Genomic DNA, 14,644 nt, shown 5'->3' with positions numbered 1-14,644 from the left:
CAAAAGTACACAAGCTCATAAAGCAAACAGGCACTCAATTTGAAAAGTTTCCCCTGAGAGTGGATGAAAATTTCCAGGCAAGAATAAAAATAAGCTCTTCTTTTTGATTTCCATATCTGTTAATGATACCAAACTCCCAGTTTCCTAGACTTGAGTTTTATAGTCATCTGTGAATCATCTTCCTCCTTGGATGCACCCCCCCTTCAGTCCTTATCAGTCAAGGGCAAACCCTGAGGAAGTCTTCTCACCTATCTTCTTGGTGAAGTACAAGACTTCCTCTGATGCTAAAGATACACTACCTTAGGACTCCAAAAAATATCACACAAGGCTGGAAGCCAAACTAGTCTTATCTTCAGTCCTGGACCTGCCTGTCCCCTCCATCCTGAAGACGCAAATGCCAAGCTTTTCTGCTACCTGCCCCAACACATGTAGTCACTTCGCAATCTTGGTTATCCTTTGTCTCTCTTGTATTCTGCTATACATTATGTATGAAGTTTACCTTCTACACAAGACAAGAAATTCCGTGAAGGCAGGAAATGTGTCCTATAGTATAGCATCTAGCAAAATCACTGTCATACTGCTTAATAAGTATTTGTTAAATTAGATAAAAATGGATTCACCACTTTCTTCTCCCCAAAAGTAGCTTGGTCTTCTCTTTTAATCAGGCTTACTTTCATAGAAAATTATAATGCTTCTACATGCCCATTATTTTCTAAAGTAGTGATAGGATTTGTCAATGATCTCCAAAAGAATGTTTCTTTAAAATTGTTTCTTTTTATCTAGGCACAACACCCCTCAGGCATCAAGCAAATGACAAATTACAAATACCTTCTTTGTACTGTGTAATCTTAGGGTGTAACACATTAAATAGTTAACCTGGAGCTGAGCTTCAGTGACCAGGTACACTAAAAAGGGATTACTCGGTGAGTCATCAATAAAGATGGAATTCTCCTCTTTTCTCCTGCCTTTACTTTGAGCTTTTGATTATATTGGCTATTTTTCTTTCTTTCTTGTTTTTGGTGTCATGGATAGAACCCAGGAGTGCTCTATCACTGAACTACATACCCAGCTTTTTCTTTTCTTTTGAGACAGTCTCACTAAGTTGCTGAGGATGGCCTGGAACTTGTGATCCTCCTGCTTCAGCCTCCTGGGTTGCTGGGATCACAGGCATGCACCACTCACCGTACCAGGCTTGTAGCTGCCAGCATTATTTTAGGCATTCATACACAACATGGGACTTTTTAACAAGCATTTTCAAAATTTTAATTTTGATCATTTTCAGGGTACAGTGTAATATTATTTCAATACATATTTACATTGTATAATGACCAAATCAGAGTAATTGGCATATCCATCACATTTATCATGACTTTGTGGGGAGAAAGTTCAAAACATCTTTTCTAGCTATTTTGAAATATACAACACTGTTAAGGGCAGCCATCCTATTGTACGACTAACACTAGAACTCATTCCTCCTACCTGTAACTTTGTACTCGCTGACCAATCCCTCCCCATCCTCCTCTCCTACACATGTATTATGTACTAAAGATGGAGAAAAGTTAAGGGAGACGTTTTAAATTTCTGAGATTCATAGTAACCCAATAGGTAAATTCTAAACAAAACCAGCACAACTGCCAAAGATATTAGAGGCTTTTTTTCCTGATGACACTACCTTTAACTTCATGTGAAGGTTAAACATCCCCAAGGTGCTGCTATAGAAATTCAAGTTTCTTCTAATGGATATATAGTAACAACATCGCACTCAAACGGGAGAGAATAATTATTTAAAAAAATTCATGTGGTTGTGATCATTGTTTTCAGTGCTGGCTTCCCAACTAGCTTGAGCTGAGGCAAATATTAAAATTAGCTTGCCAGCCACCTGTGCAGTATTTGGGCATGACAGGGAAGAATGGCTCTATATCATGCCTAGGAATAACAAAATGACATGCTAAAGAAAAAGGCCGACGCGCAGTAAAGAGGGTTGGCCAAACATCTTAACACCCATGTTTACCAGTGGATAAATTAGAAAATAAGACATAACAGAGATTTCCTGCCAAAATACCTAATGCATACATACAATAGGTACTCGGCAATAATTAATATTTGAGGTTTCAGCTACTTACTCATGATGATACTGAAAGTCCCTGACCCACAGTTATTTAAATTTTGCTGCAGCGTTTGTTTGGATCACAGGCACTCTCAGCAGAGGGAAGGGAGCCATGCAGCCAGGGAAGAAGCACAGCCCGTCACCCAGCATCCATATTTCAATAAGCTTTTACTCTGCATTTGTACGAGGCAGCTCTCAAGGATTCGATACTGTGTTGATTTTTGAGAACTGACTACACTCTAAAAATCAAACTGATGATTCCAAGGAGAAAACTGAAGAAAGAATAAACAAAGGCCTAAGTGAGATGGCTTTTTATTGAAAAGCAGGTATTTATTACATGGGGATTTTTCTTTCTTTCTTTGGATGCTAAAATTATTTTTGTGAAATTTTGGGATTTCCAAATGTCTTCGGATTATATCTTGGTATGTCAAAGATCCACAGTACAAAAAGCATTTCTTAATGTGCCAGAATTCTTCCATACCAAAAGGGAAGTGAAGCAACTGACACGAACAAGAATATAATAGCATGACCCACCCAAGTGATGAACGGGGGGGCATTCCGAGAAGCACTCAACTCTGCTCTGGAGAGTCTATTTTTTGGGGGGGAAAATCATAAAGATTGTGTATTTTTCTCAATCTCAAATTTGTTTTATGTTGGGCTTTTCAACTACACGGAACCTTATTGGAATACTGTTCAGGAGAGAGTTAAATTACAATTAGTGACTCAACATTTTGACTTAATAGATTGGCATTTCTTTTTAAAAGGATGAGACAAAATCTGAAAACTCCACATCTTAGATCATACTTTTCAGCAAAATGCTCAAGTTTCTTGGTCTAAGTCCTCATTATGTTATTTATTATGTATTATTCCATTATGCAAGCCATGCTCCAAAAATTATTGTTGTTAGTATTTTATGTATTGAGAATCTTTTAGATCAATAAAGAACAAACACTCAAAAGGCTAAAGAGTACCTTTCTAAACAGAAACTTAAAAAAAAAAAAAGTTAATAAGGGAATAACTATTTTCCAGTACATTTATGTTAACGTTTCTTCTTCTTTCTCTGTCTTTCAAAGAAATCTAAGAAATAAAAATTCACTGGATATGGTCATCAGTACTCTTGAAAAATGCATTCTAAAATCCTGAAAATTCCAATGACTACAATATTGTCATTTGTTTTTATTTGTCACTATAAAGCAGGGGCTGTAGCAGTAGACTAATCATTTTGGAATAAAAAGGGAGGCCACTTAATTCCAGGGAGGAGGGGAATCACCTTTCAGCAGAGACTGCTGAAGCAATCTTAGAGTTACAGGTAATAATAGAGGTCAAGAAAGCACAATCACATTAAGTTGTCCATTTTCCTGTTAGTTATTTCTTCAAATGATCGACAGGTAAACATATCCTTAAATTTAGCACTCAACAAAGGAACAAGTGGTTCCAGAACAGCATTTGGTTGTCTGGGCCTCTTCTGTGGGTTCCGTGAACAGAGCTGCCTCTGGGCAGCCCAAGCAAGAGGTTGGGGCTGCAGGTCCAGGAGAGGACCCCCTGGGCCACGCCTTTCCTGAATTCTCTGTTGGTGAACTCAAGCTTTCTCTTCATTCGGAGCTCAAATCTTATGGTGGTTTTAAATTAGGCTTGGGTATTGACATTGCCATCTCCAAGACACCCTGCACCAGCACCGTTCCAGTCCCCTCCTTCCACAGCCCTGGGCCGGGGCACATCCTCTCCATCCTCAGAGAATCCTCTCCTTCCCCAGGCCAAGCTTCCTACAGTGCTCAGAATTATCGCAAGAGGAGGGTGGGGCACTTGACCATGCTTCTCTGCCACTCCAACACCTAACTTCCTTTCTGTTAATAAAGAAGAAATTCTAGATTTCTTGCCACTCACTTTCTATTCAAGGTGTTGGCAACATTCCCAATCTCTGTCTCACCTCTGTCCTCCACACCCACCACCTCCAACTCCAGTCACCTCAAGTCTTGGCCAACCAAAGGCTGAACACCAGCTTCACACCAAAGGGCCCTCTCAGGCTTTTTTTTTTTTTTGGTTTTCAAGCTTTCCCACACCTCTGGGGGCTCTTCTTGATACCTGATGAACAGCAGTAGTTCCACCTCACCCATGTGAAATTATCCTTGTCTTTAAGGTTAGGGTATGTCTCCTCCCTGAAAGCTATCCTGGTGGTCTCCTCACATCAAGGTTAACACAGCTTTCCTTAGGTTTCTCATGGAATGCCACAGATAAAAACATTCACTTTATTCTGTTGGAAATTATAGTTGTTTCTGTCTACCTCTGTTGACCTGTCTTGCTTTTCTGTGCCACCTTTTAAGATCTGGGGTGTAGTCAAAATAATAAGGAAAACTTGCAGAGAACAGAAAACCAAGGGGTAGGAAATAAAAATGTATTGGATATTTACAACCAGGGAAACTGGGTATATTTATTTTCATTTAGTAACAGTCATACCACAAGCTAGATTTAATTTCATATTTATATTATAATCATATGTTTTAATGCACGTTGAAACAAATTAGAAATCTACTGAATGAAAGAAACTATTTAACCAACTGTTTAGGAAGAGGTACTGTACAAAATGGGTATAGAAAGAAACACTTCTTGTTCTAATATCCATAGAATGTTCTTCCTTAAAAACAAGTTGTCCAAACCCTGAGCTGTCTGGACCTTCTCATAGGATGTTGATGCCCTGATAATCTTTAAGCTACCCAGACTTAGCCGACAGAGACTTTCAACCTGGGACTCCCACTGCAAATAAGGAAGACTTGTGGACCAAACCTTGTGCACAAACACTGTTTTTAAAGTCTTCGAAAAAAGGGAACTTCAACAATCTAAGATTACCCATGCCACAGTAATCATTATAAAAAGGAATGAATCATGGTGGGTTACATGCTCAGAATCTAGTGGGGTCTTTTCTCCTTAGTTTTAAATGTGGTATTAAATATATTTAAGCTTTTTCTATGAGTTAGGATTTGGGGATGCAAAGAAAGATTATTTGTTCAGTGACAATTCTGTTCTAGGCAGAAGACCAACTCTTTCACTTATTTTACAGGTTGAGCATCCTTACTCCAAAATTCAAATCCAAAACTTTTTGAGCACTGACATGACACCACAAGTAGAAAACTCCTCGCCTTATGCGATGGGTCAAAGTCAAAACACAAGGGCACTAAACACATCGTACAAAAGTAACTTCATATTAAGTGTATAAGGCGTACATGAAACACAAATGAATTTTATGCTTAGATCTGGTCACATTCCCAAGATATCTCATTACACATGAAAATATTTCAGAATCTGAAAATATCTAAAATACTTCTGGTCCTGAGCACTGGATAAGGGATACTCAACCTGAATTTGATTCCTGATCACAACCTATCCATAAAAGCATCATTTGACCCATTTTATAGGCTATCCGATAAGTAGGTACTTGCTGAGCACTGTGGTAGATAACATGGGAATCTGAAAATTATGAACACTGACCATGATGATTTTAAAAGCCAAGTGAGAAGTCTGAGAACATGACATGGTGTTAGCCTTATATACAGCCACAGACATGCTGCTAAATAACGTCATAAGCCCTTGGAGAACAGAACTGTGTGAGGTGGTGATACACACTAAATAAGTAAGATAATAAGAAGCAGGGTTATTAGTGTGGCTCAAGCCTGGAGGAGGCAGGAGAGCTTGAATTTGGCTTGCAGATGGAGGCTGGGAAATGGGAAGACTCCTGAGGAGAGGTGGCAGCCAGAGCAAATGGCCCCCTCCTGTCACACTATAGGGAGCAAGGAAGGAGGCCCCAGTCTTCTGTCAGTGAAAAAGAAAATTTGACCAAATTATATTTTTCTATTGTATGCATGTACAAAAAGGTAACAAGGTATCCCACTATTATGTATAATTATAATGCACCAACGAAAAATATTTTTTTTTTTTTTTTTAAAGAACCTTCAGGACTTGGAGACTAAGGGTCAGTAGAAAGTGTTCAATCATTGCTCTAAAGCTTCATACTGAGAAGAGTAAATTTGGGAAAATGACAGTTTGGGGAGGAAGGAGATAATGATGAGTTTGAGGTTCAAATGAAATATTCAAGTGGAAAATGTGTAGAGAATTGGAAAGAGTAGAGAACGGCCCTCTGAGAGGATGATCCTACAGAATAAACAGCCAAGGAAACAGAAATTAAGAGGCCAAAGAGTTGAGGAGAGGTGGATACCAGTTAAATCAAACAAACAAAATTAGAGAAAATAAAGGGACATTTATGATTCCAGTGTAGTTTTAACTGAGAACATGTAGACAAAATACCAATGGGTAAGGTGGCAAGAAAACAGAAGCAAAAGGGCCCTAAACTCTTCTGTCTAAAAAGGAATTTGCCTGAGGAGCCTGGATGGGAGAGATATTCTATCAAAAAAACACTTATAATGACAATACAGTTACAGTCACAGTTAAGCAGTATATACTTGGCTCGATTTCAGAGAATGAGGAGAATTAAGAATACTTGAGGGTCAAGGTAGAGTGGATTATTCCTTTCTGCTACCCACACCACTCCACCTCCTAAACCTGCTGGTTACCAGCACTGATGTCATCTTTTTGAACAGAAATGGGGAACAAAGTTGCAACAGCCTGGAGCAGTCATGAGATTCCCAGGTTTCCCATACACATTTCACAATTTAGAAGCTAACCAGAGCTTGTTGGCTTCTCTCATCAAGCATTCCTAGAAAATTTATCTGCTTTAAATCCACAGTTTCTGATCATTATCACTGTCACCAGTTTGGTCCTTGTCCAGGTCTCCTGAGCTAAGCTGGGGACCTTCCACATAAGCTTCCACTGCCAGGTCCCCTCCTCTTCAGCACGGTGGCCTACACTTTCCAGTGCCATTAGTCTCTGAGCATGGGAGGCTGATTTTTCCCCACAACACCTGCCTGTTTACTGTCCTTTCTTCTAACATTCTAGCACCTCTATGTTTTACTCCAAGCAGAGCATTTAAAAAATATTGCTTTTCTCTCCTTTTTTTTTTCTTAAAGAATATTCATGTTTTACTAATCCTTGGACTTGATGCAATTTTTTTTTTTGTATGGAACCAGGTGACTATTGTAAAGATTTTCCCAACTCTGTTAGATAACCCTTTAAAAGAGCCAAGTTTCTGGCCAGGGTTGTGGCTCAGTGGTAGAACGCTTGCCTAGCATGTGTGAGGCACTGGGTTCAATCCCCGGCACCACATAAAAATAAATAAAATAAAGGTATTATGTCCCCTCCCCCAAAATAAATAAATAAATAATAAAAGAGCCAAGCCTCTGGCAGAGCCAAAATCATTAGTTTCATCGTTGCCTCCCCCTGCCCCTAATTCAGCCTTATCAGGTCAATTTTAATTAAATTGTTGTTTTCTTAATTCTAAAATGTTTTTCTCTTTTTTCTGAAGAATGAATTTACAACTATCTTTTCCGAGAAGTCTCTGATACCCACTTTTCTAAAATCCCTAATTATGTCCAGTTGATTTTTGAAGCACTAGAATGAGTCACTTTCCCATAAGGTCTTGTCACTTCCATGTCACCAGCTAGCTATTCTTTATTGGAAGCAATTAAGTCCAGAACAGGAATGCCCTCTTTTATTTTCTCTATATTCTAAGACACAAAATTGTCAGCAAGTCAAATCTGGTATTTATTAGATTCTGTGTTAAATGGGATGAAGCTTCTAGCAGATTCTGAGATAGTCTCCCCTATTATTCTATGTCTTGCCTCTGTACAATGCATATTTTTAAAAAAAAAACTATTATCAGAGTTTAATATCCAACCCAGGACTTCTACAAAAGCCTCCCTTTGCAGATGACAGGAAGGAGTGAGGGTGCAAACAGTTATTGCTGATACTGATACTAGCAAAGAGAGTTAATATTTACACATGTGCAAAAAAATCATAGACATTGAAGAGACTAACAACAAAAAAGGAATCAACATTCTAGAAAAAATGATAAAAAGTTCTACTATGTTTGGAATATAATGATTTGATAAAAAATTGCTGGCTTGATTTTTCAAGTACGTAGTTACTGTATATAAACCATCACATTACTGTGTTATTTTATGGTTAGTTAACTGTCTCCTTGATGTCATCACTCACCTTACATAATTCAAAACCAGCTGAGAGACAATCAATCTTTTGAAATCCTCTCCCCCTCTCTTATACCTCAAGAGTTTGAGAGTTAGCTTCATTCTTTTGTTTCTTACGAAGTTACATTTTTAGTTCCTTAGACTTCATGGCGCTATATCTACCTGTAATTATGCTGCAGAAGCATAAGAAGGCGCCAGTGAAAGGCCAACAGCAGAAAAGATAGCAAAAGGCCTATTTGTGGTCTTGAACAGCTGCAATAGGGCAGGGAGTGCTTGGCAGGGTTCCTGTTGCCTCTGGCCAGGCACAACAAAACCCAAAAGCTGGACTTGCTTTCAGAGCAGACCCCAGTGCAGGGCACTCACTCACTGCCCTGAAAGCCAAGGGCTGAAGCCCAAGTCCAAGAGGGATGATCAAAAAGGGGGACATAGGAAGGGAACAGAGGGAAGGCTGAGAGTGATGGCTTTCTAGAAAGCTCTCCAGGACCTAAAGGGCCATCACCCTTTCTCTCTCAAAACAAAACAAAGCAAAACCACTATCACCTCCTTATAGAAGGCCAGATGTTACTTTTAGTTCCAGTTTGGAAATACTGCAAGTTATTTTTAAACTCCTCCTCCACCACCACCCCCCCCCCAAAAAAAAAAAGGAAAGGAAAAGAAAAAGAAGAAAAGTAATGATCTGAATTGTACTCAGGACAGGAGAGAAATGAGATGCTGTCAATATTTCAAAATGGGGATTTTTGAAGGGAAAGATTCTCTCGTAATAGTCTTTATCTTCAATTATGTAAAATTTCTTTTGTAAAGGACCATTACTGTCTTAGGATAAATAAAAAAGTGCTGTTATCTGTGTAGGCATTTATTGCTCAATGTGATTTGATGCGTTCAGTCTTTATACAATGATCTTTGCACTATATGGTGCTTCTGGCTCCTTAGTTTAAATTAGTGCTTTCTTACTTAGCTGAGTTAATGTAATTGCAGCAAAGTAGCACATTTATATTCTATTCATCAACAACATTAGCATATAATGCAAATTTACTTTGGAAGTTTATGCACACGCACACATTTCTTCATAAGATTAAGGAAATGGAAGTAAGTTCTTATTCCCAAAGAGACAGGGTGAACAACTGGGACACAGAACTACAGGTGCTCATGAAGAGTGACTAATGTTGTCCCAGCAGCAATTAAGAGTTTGACTCACATTGAGGATGAGCTTAGATGGTTAACTACCTTTCTCAGAAATAAAAGCTGAAGTTTCTCTTATGAGATAGACTGGTACCTAGAGGGGCTCTCATGAAAGAATGAGCACTCCTAAAAAGGATCTAAGCATAAAATAGTTTAAAATTCATGTTTTATCTCTCATACGCCCACAGAGTGAAATTCTAGTGAGAAAATGCTCCAATTTATTTTGTTACATAGGCATTCTGCTGATGGTAATATCAAACAAGTGTCCAAGGACTTAAAACTTGGAAACCCATTTCCTTGTTGCAAATCTGAGCATTTACAGATTTGTCCTATGAAATTCTCCAGTGACACAATTATTATCATCTATAATAGAATCAAGGAAATATTTAGCAGCTAAAACAAGAGAAACTATACTTACGGTTGACAGAGCTTCACCAGGTCCTGGTCGGTGGTGTTGGGGGGCAAGCCTCGGATGTAGAGGTTCGTTTTGCTTAGCTGATCCCATCCTGAGTTGCTACTGCTGCTACTGTTGTTATTACTGCTGGTGGTGCTGGGACTGGGAGGGGCCATGGGGTGCGCTGGGACCAGAGACTGCTGCAAAATAAAGGCCAGGAGTGTTCAGAGTGCTAAAGGTAAGGGATTCAAACACCACTCTGAGGCTGTATGCACTCCAAAATAAAACCAAGGTATAAATACAGATTATCTTCAGTTATTTTGATGTTAAATTTTTATTTACATATTAAAGATCTCTTCTTTCTACTGAAACCCACCTCTCTCCTTCAACATGAAATAACAGGGTTTTACTCAGATAATTCTTTATGTGCACCTTAAATGTGACTACATTTATATAAAATTAATTTATTCACGTTTTAAGGACGACATCTTCTAAGATTCAAACATTAACTTGCATGATGTCACATGATAATATCTTAATACACAGTAATTTAGAAATCACTAGAATTTTGAAAAGGTTTTCAAATTCTGAAGAACATTTGATTAAAAATTGCAGATCATTTTGTTAAGAGGACTCGAAAAAAAAAAATTGGTCTTCAAGTGTAAGGAAGCTCGAATTTAATCCAGATCCTCAAAAAAGGATGACTTTGCCTTGTAGGACAGGCACATGGCTTCATTGAGACATCTGGGTAGGAGTCACAGGCATGCTGTCTCTAGTTCTGGCCAACCTTGTGAAATTTAACCCCTGTGAGAATGGTGTATAGTTGGAAACCTTCCAGGGCCTCATAGACATCACTCCAACTTTTACAAAGCAACCAAGATCTTAGTGTGATTTTATTATCAGCAGCCACCTAGGAAGAATGCCTGAAGCTATACCCAAACCAGAAAATTCTTTGTGAACCAATAGGACGAAACCACATTTCTCTAACCCGATGCCACGTGTGAATTTTGAGGAAGTTAAATGGCTCAGCTTGAGATAGAAGCAAGCACAATGCAAAGTGTCCTCACAGCCACTGCTCAGCAATTTTACACTAGAATAGGATTTTTTTTCACCTCACACCTTTTAAATAGGAAGCATACTAACCCAAGGGCATAATGCATATTAATAGTTTGAATATATAAAATTAAAATTAATAGTTCAACAGAAATTTCAAATCTTGTAGCTTGGCTTTTTACTACCATAGACAAGAAAACTAGACATAGAAAAGGCAAATTCCATCCCACAAGGAAAAATTTGTAAAGCAGACCACTTGTAATAAATAGCCTTCATTTACCTCGTTAATAACCTCAGTTACCTACTGCAGAGTCCTAGTTCTCTACCTACTTTCTGCCATGATCAGCTTAATTCCACACTAACTCAATACACTGAGGTCTCAGCAATTTAGACATACAACCATTTCTTCTAGTCCTATACTTTCCACATTCTTCTTCTCACTGCCTAAGGTCCTTGCTAAAGATATCATGAGTCCAAGCACTATTTAAGGAGATGATTGTCTTTTTTAGAAGGAGAGTAGCAAAAAGGGATTACAAATAGTCAATGTACATGTATGTCAGGCTGAACTTGAACTGGAAATATCAGTGTTGCTTAGTTCAGAAATGAAAGCAGCCTGAGAACACATCTGAGCAATCTATTGACTTCACGCCTTTAATGAGCAGTTGAACTCATATGCTTTCCCCATATTGCTGCCCTTTTTCTAAGGGTTAAAGGCTCTGCTTTCCAGATAAAACTAAGGACTAAGCCCTGTCTCTTGCTCTGCCCTGGGTGGTACCTCAGGCTCCAAGGTTTGCCACCACAAAGGTCTGTGATTCTTCCCTGAAGTCACCAAATTGCTACCTGCACTTATATAACCCTTCCCCATTTCTCACATCATTAAGGTGCTGGGAAGTAGCACCCACATTGGCCTTCCTGCCCTAGCCTCTGTCTATCAGAGAGAACTTGTAGCTATAGGCAGAACCTGAAAAGACTGAATTTTCTCTCAAGTCTCCTTTGATTAGTTTCTGAGACCCTATCCCAGGGCACAAGACACATGGATATTCACAATTGAACCTAGGATGTTGGCTGCAGCTCTTGGCGGATGAAACAATCACTGGTATGAAGGGCTGGGAATGTAGCACAGTGGGAAAGCACATGGTCTCACATATGCCAGAGCCTGTGTTAGATTCCCAGTACTGGAGGGAAAAATTACCTTGACACCAAGGAGAAGACCTGGAGAAGTTATTAAAGACTTTTTACTAAGTCTCAAGAGAAGTTAAGTATGTGTCTTACTGTGCCTGACTTATTTCATTTAACAGGACGATCTCTATTCCCATCCATGTTGTTGGAAATGATAGGATTTCATTCTTTTTATAGCTGCCAGTACATGTAATACATTCTCTTTATCCTTTCATCAACTGATGGATATGTTGTTTGTTTCCATTTCTTAATCACTATGAATAGTCCTGCAACAAATATGGGAGTGCAGGTGTCTTTTTGACACCTGTGTTGATTTCATAGAGGTGGAGAGTGGAATGGTGGTTTCCACCAGATGGGGAGAGTGTGGGTGAGGAAGAGATGGAAAAGATTTATCAATGGATACTGATTTATAATTAGATAGGGGCAAGAAGTTCTGATGTTCTGTTGCCCAGTAGGTTCTCTATTGATAACAATAATAAACTGTACAATTCAGAAACCTAGAAGAAAGTAATTTTGAAAGATTTTTCCATAAAGGGTTGGTAAATACTTGAGAGAAATATATTTAACCTGATTAAAAACGTTACATAACATATGCGTATCAAAGCACCATGTTACCCCATTGATATGTACTACTTGCATGTTTTATGTATTGGTTAAAACTAAATTTAATAATAATTGACCTGATGCAGAATTTTGAGAAAGAATTAATTCCCCATGACTTTTTAAAGTTATAGCACATACATCTGAACATTAATTAGAGTTAGCATGTCAGGAAGGCTTATCTTAAAACAGTGAAGAATTAAACCCTCACTCCTGGACTGAAATGCAAATACTGACAGGTCTTTACAACTTGAGAACTTGATAAATTTAAAGCAATTACACTTTGTAGTTGAACTCTGTGCTTTGAGAAAACAAATGGTAAACTTAAACCCAACAACCTCAAACTTTTTTTTCATTGATGGGTATTCTTTTATTTACTGACTCTCAAAATCCCTCAGCTGCACTGGGATTTGAAAAGACCCCTATGAATGAAGCTTAAACACATTCCATCAAATTAGGAAACCTGTGGCTAGATGGCCATAGTTAAATACTCATTCTCCCCAAAGAGCCTAGGAGTCCGTCTCAGCCTTCTCCAGCCTAATTTCCTTGGTTTAGGTCAAGTAAGCAGGCTACATTTTTGTTTCCCAGGCGGGTAAAATTAACAAGTTCAGTTTTCTTCGTTTATCTGGGCTTAATTTGCAAGCCAAAACTGATAGAAAACCAAGTCAGTAAATAAATGTGAGTAAATGGATGACCCCTTGTATTCTCTACTTGAGTGGTGTGACACTAACAGGAAGAACATTTATTAGCACTCGGGAGGACTTCCTGTGTGAGGTAGTGCTCAGGGAGCACCTCCTATGTGGGGAGCAGTCAGGGAGGAAGAACTTGCATGTGGATAGCACATACAGAGCACTATCCATAGAGAGCACTGGTGCTTCCATCCTGCCGGGAAGACCCCATAGTACCTGGCACCAAAAATTAGGATCAACAGCGGGCACAAGGCAACTGCACACAGGGTAATTCTATTTCCCTCTCTATCATATAACCCCCCATCCAGTGCCACACGGACTAATCTCTTCTGTATAAATAAAGTCCTTTATAGGAAAAGCAAAATTAGCTACATGTAAACCAAAATAATATTAGTAATCAGGTACATTGTTGTAGACTTTTATTCAGCAAAGACAAAAAAAACTGAAGACTTGTCATTTAAAATTCTATTGTGTCATTTCCTTCCTAGTAAGGATAGGATTAAGAATAGGGCCCTAGGGGGCTGGGGTTATAGCTCAGTGGTAGAGCACTTGCCCAGCATGTACGAGGCACTGGGTTCAATCCACAGCACCACATAAAAATAAAATAAAGGTATTATGTGTGGACATAACTTAAAAAAAAAAAAAGAGATCAGTGCTCTAACCAATCTTATAGCTGAACTTGTCCTCCTCTTCCTTCTTTATTCAGCAACCCAAAAATTCCAGTTACATTTTAAAGGGAGAGAAACCTATGTTCTGCCTTTTAATTTCCTTCAAGTCTTCTTTAAGGCTACCATTCTTACAGTTTCAGAAAGTTATAATCCCTACCTCTGTGGTCCCTGCAACACATACACACATATTACCACTGACACCATCGCTGCCCCAAACAGCAGAGAAGGTTAACAGATCAACTATTTCTTTTATCTAGAATCAAAATAACCACTGCAGTTGCTCCTAAGAGCAGAGAGAAATATGGAACACTATCATGTTCACCAGGAAATAGTATAAGGTCAAGTCTGGCATGAACTGAACACAATGTAAAGACTATTACACAGTACAGCAGCCTGGCTGCTGCTCTAATTCCCACACCCTGGTTCATCTCCCTATGCTTTTACGATGCAAAATTTAAAAATAAATTAATAATTTCATGGAATTATCAAAAGAAGAATCACTCAAATGGGCCAACATAATCAGTCAGAATACTTTGTTTCTTTTACAAGGACAGGGAAAGAGAAATTCCGGTGCAAGGAACTGGAAAAACAAAATCAAGAGGTGGATAATGAACTGGTGAGAGCTGAGAAACTGGCCAGGAAGCCATTGCACTTCCTGGTAGGTCAGGGCACGAATGCCTGAG

At 38.8% G+C, this 14,644-nt stretch overlaps 1 protein-coding gene across 7 annotated transcripts in view; it reads right to left on the bottom strand.

The window, feature by feature from the left end:
- The window catches only part of Rbms1 (RNA binding motif single stranded interacting protein 1), a 207,059-nt gene that overhangs the window by 79,642 nt on the left and 112,773 nt on the right, over positions 1-14,644 (bottom strand). For 5 of the 7 annotated variants that reach the window (XM_071619131.1, XM_027937966.2, XM_071619133.1 and 2 more), the window contains exon 2: positions 9,797-9,972. In XM_071619131.1, the coding sequence (XP_071475232.1) occupies positions 9,797-9,972 (176 nt within the window). The remainder of the gene's footprint in view (positions 1-9,796; positions 9,973-14,644) is intronic. The other 2 variants (XM_071619132.1, XM_027937965.2) reach the window with 1 other exon arrangement.

This window comes from Marmota flaviventris, chromosome 11, assembly GCF_047511675.1.
Source record: "Marmota flaviventris isolate mMarFla1 chromosome 11, mMarFla1.hap1, whole genome shotgun sequence".
Lineage (NCBI taxonomy): Eukaryota > Metazoa > Chordata > Mammalia > Rodentia > Sciuridae > Marmota > Marmota flaviventris.
This window is presented reverse-complemented; position numbering and strand designations above follow the sequence as displayed.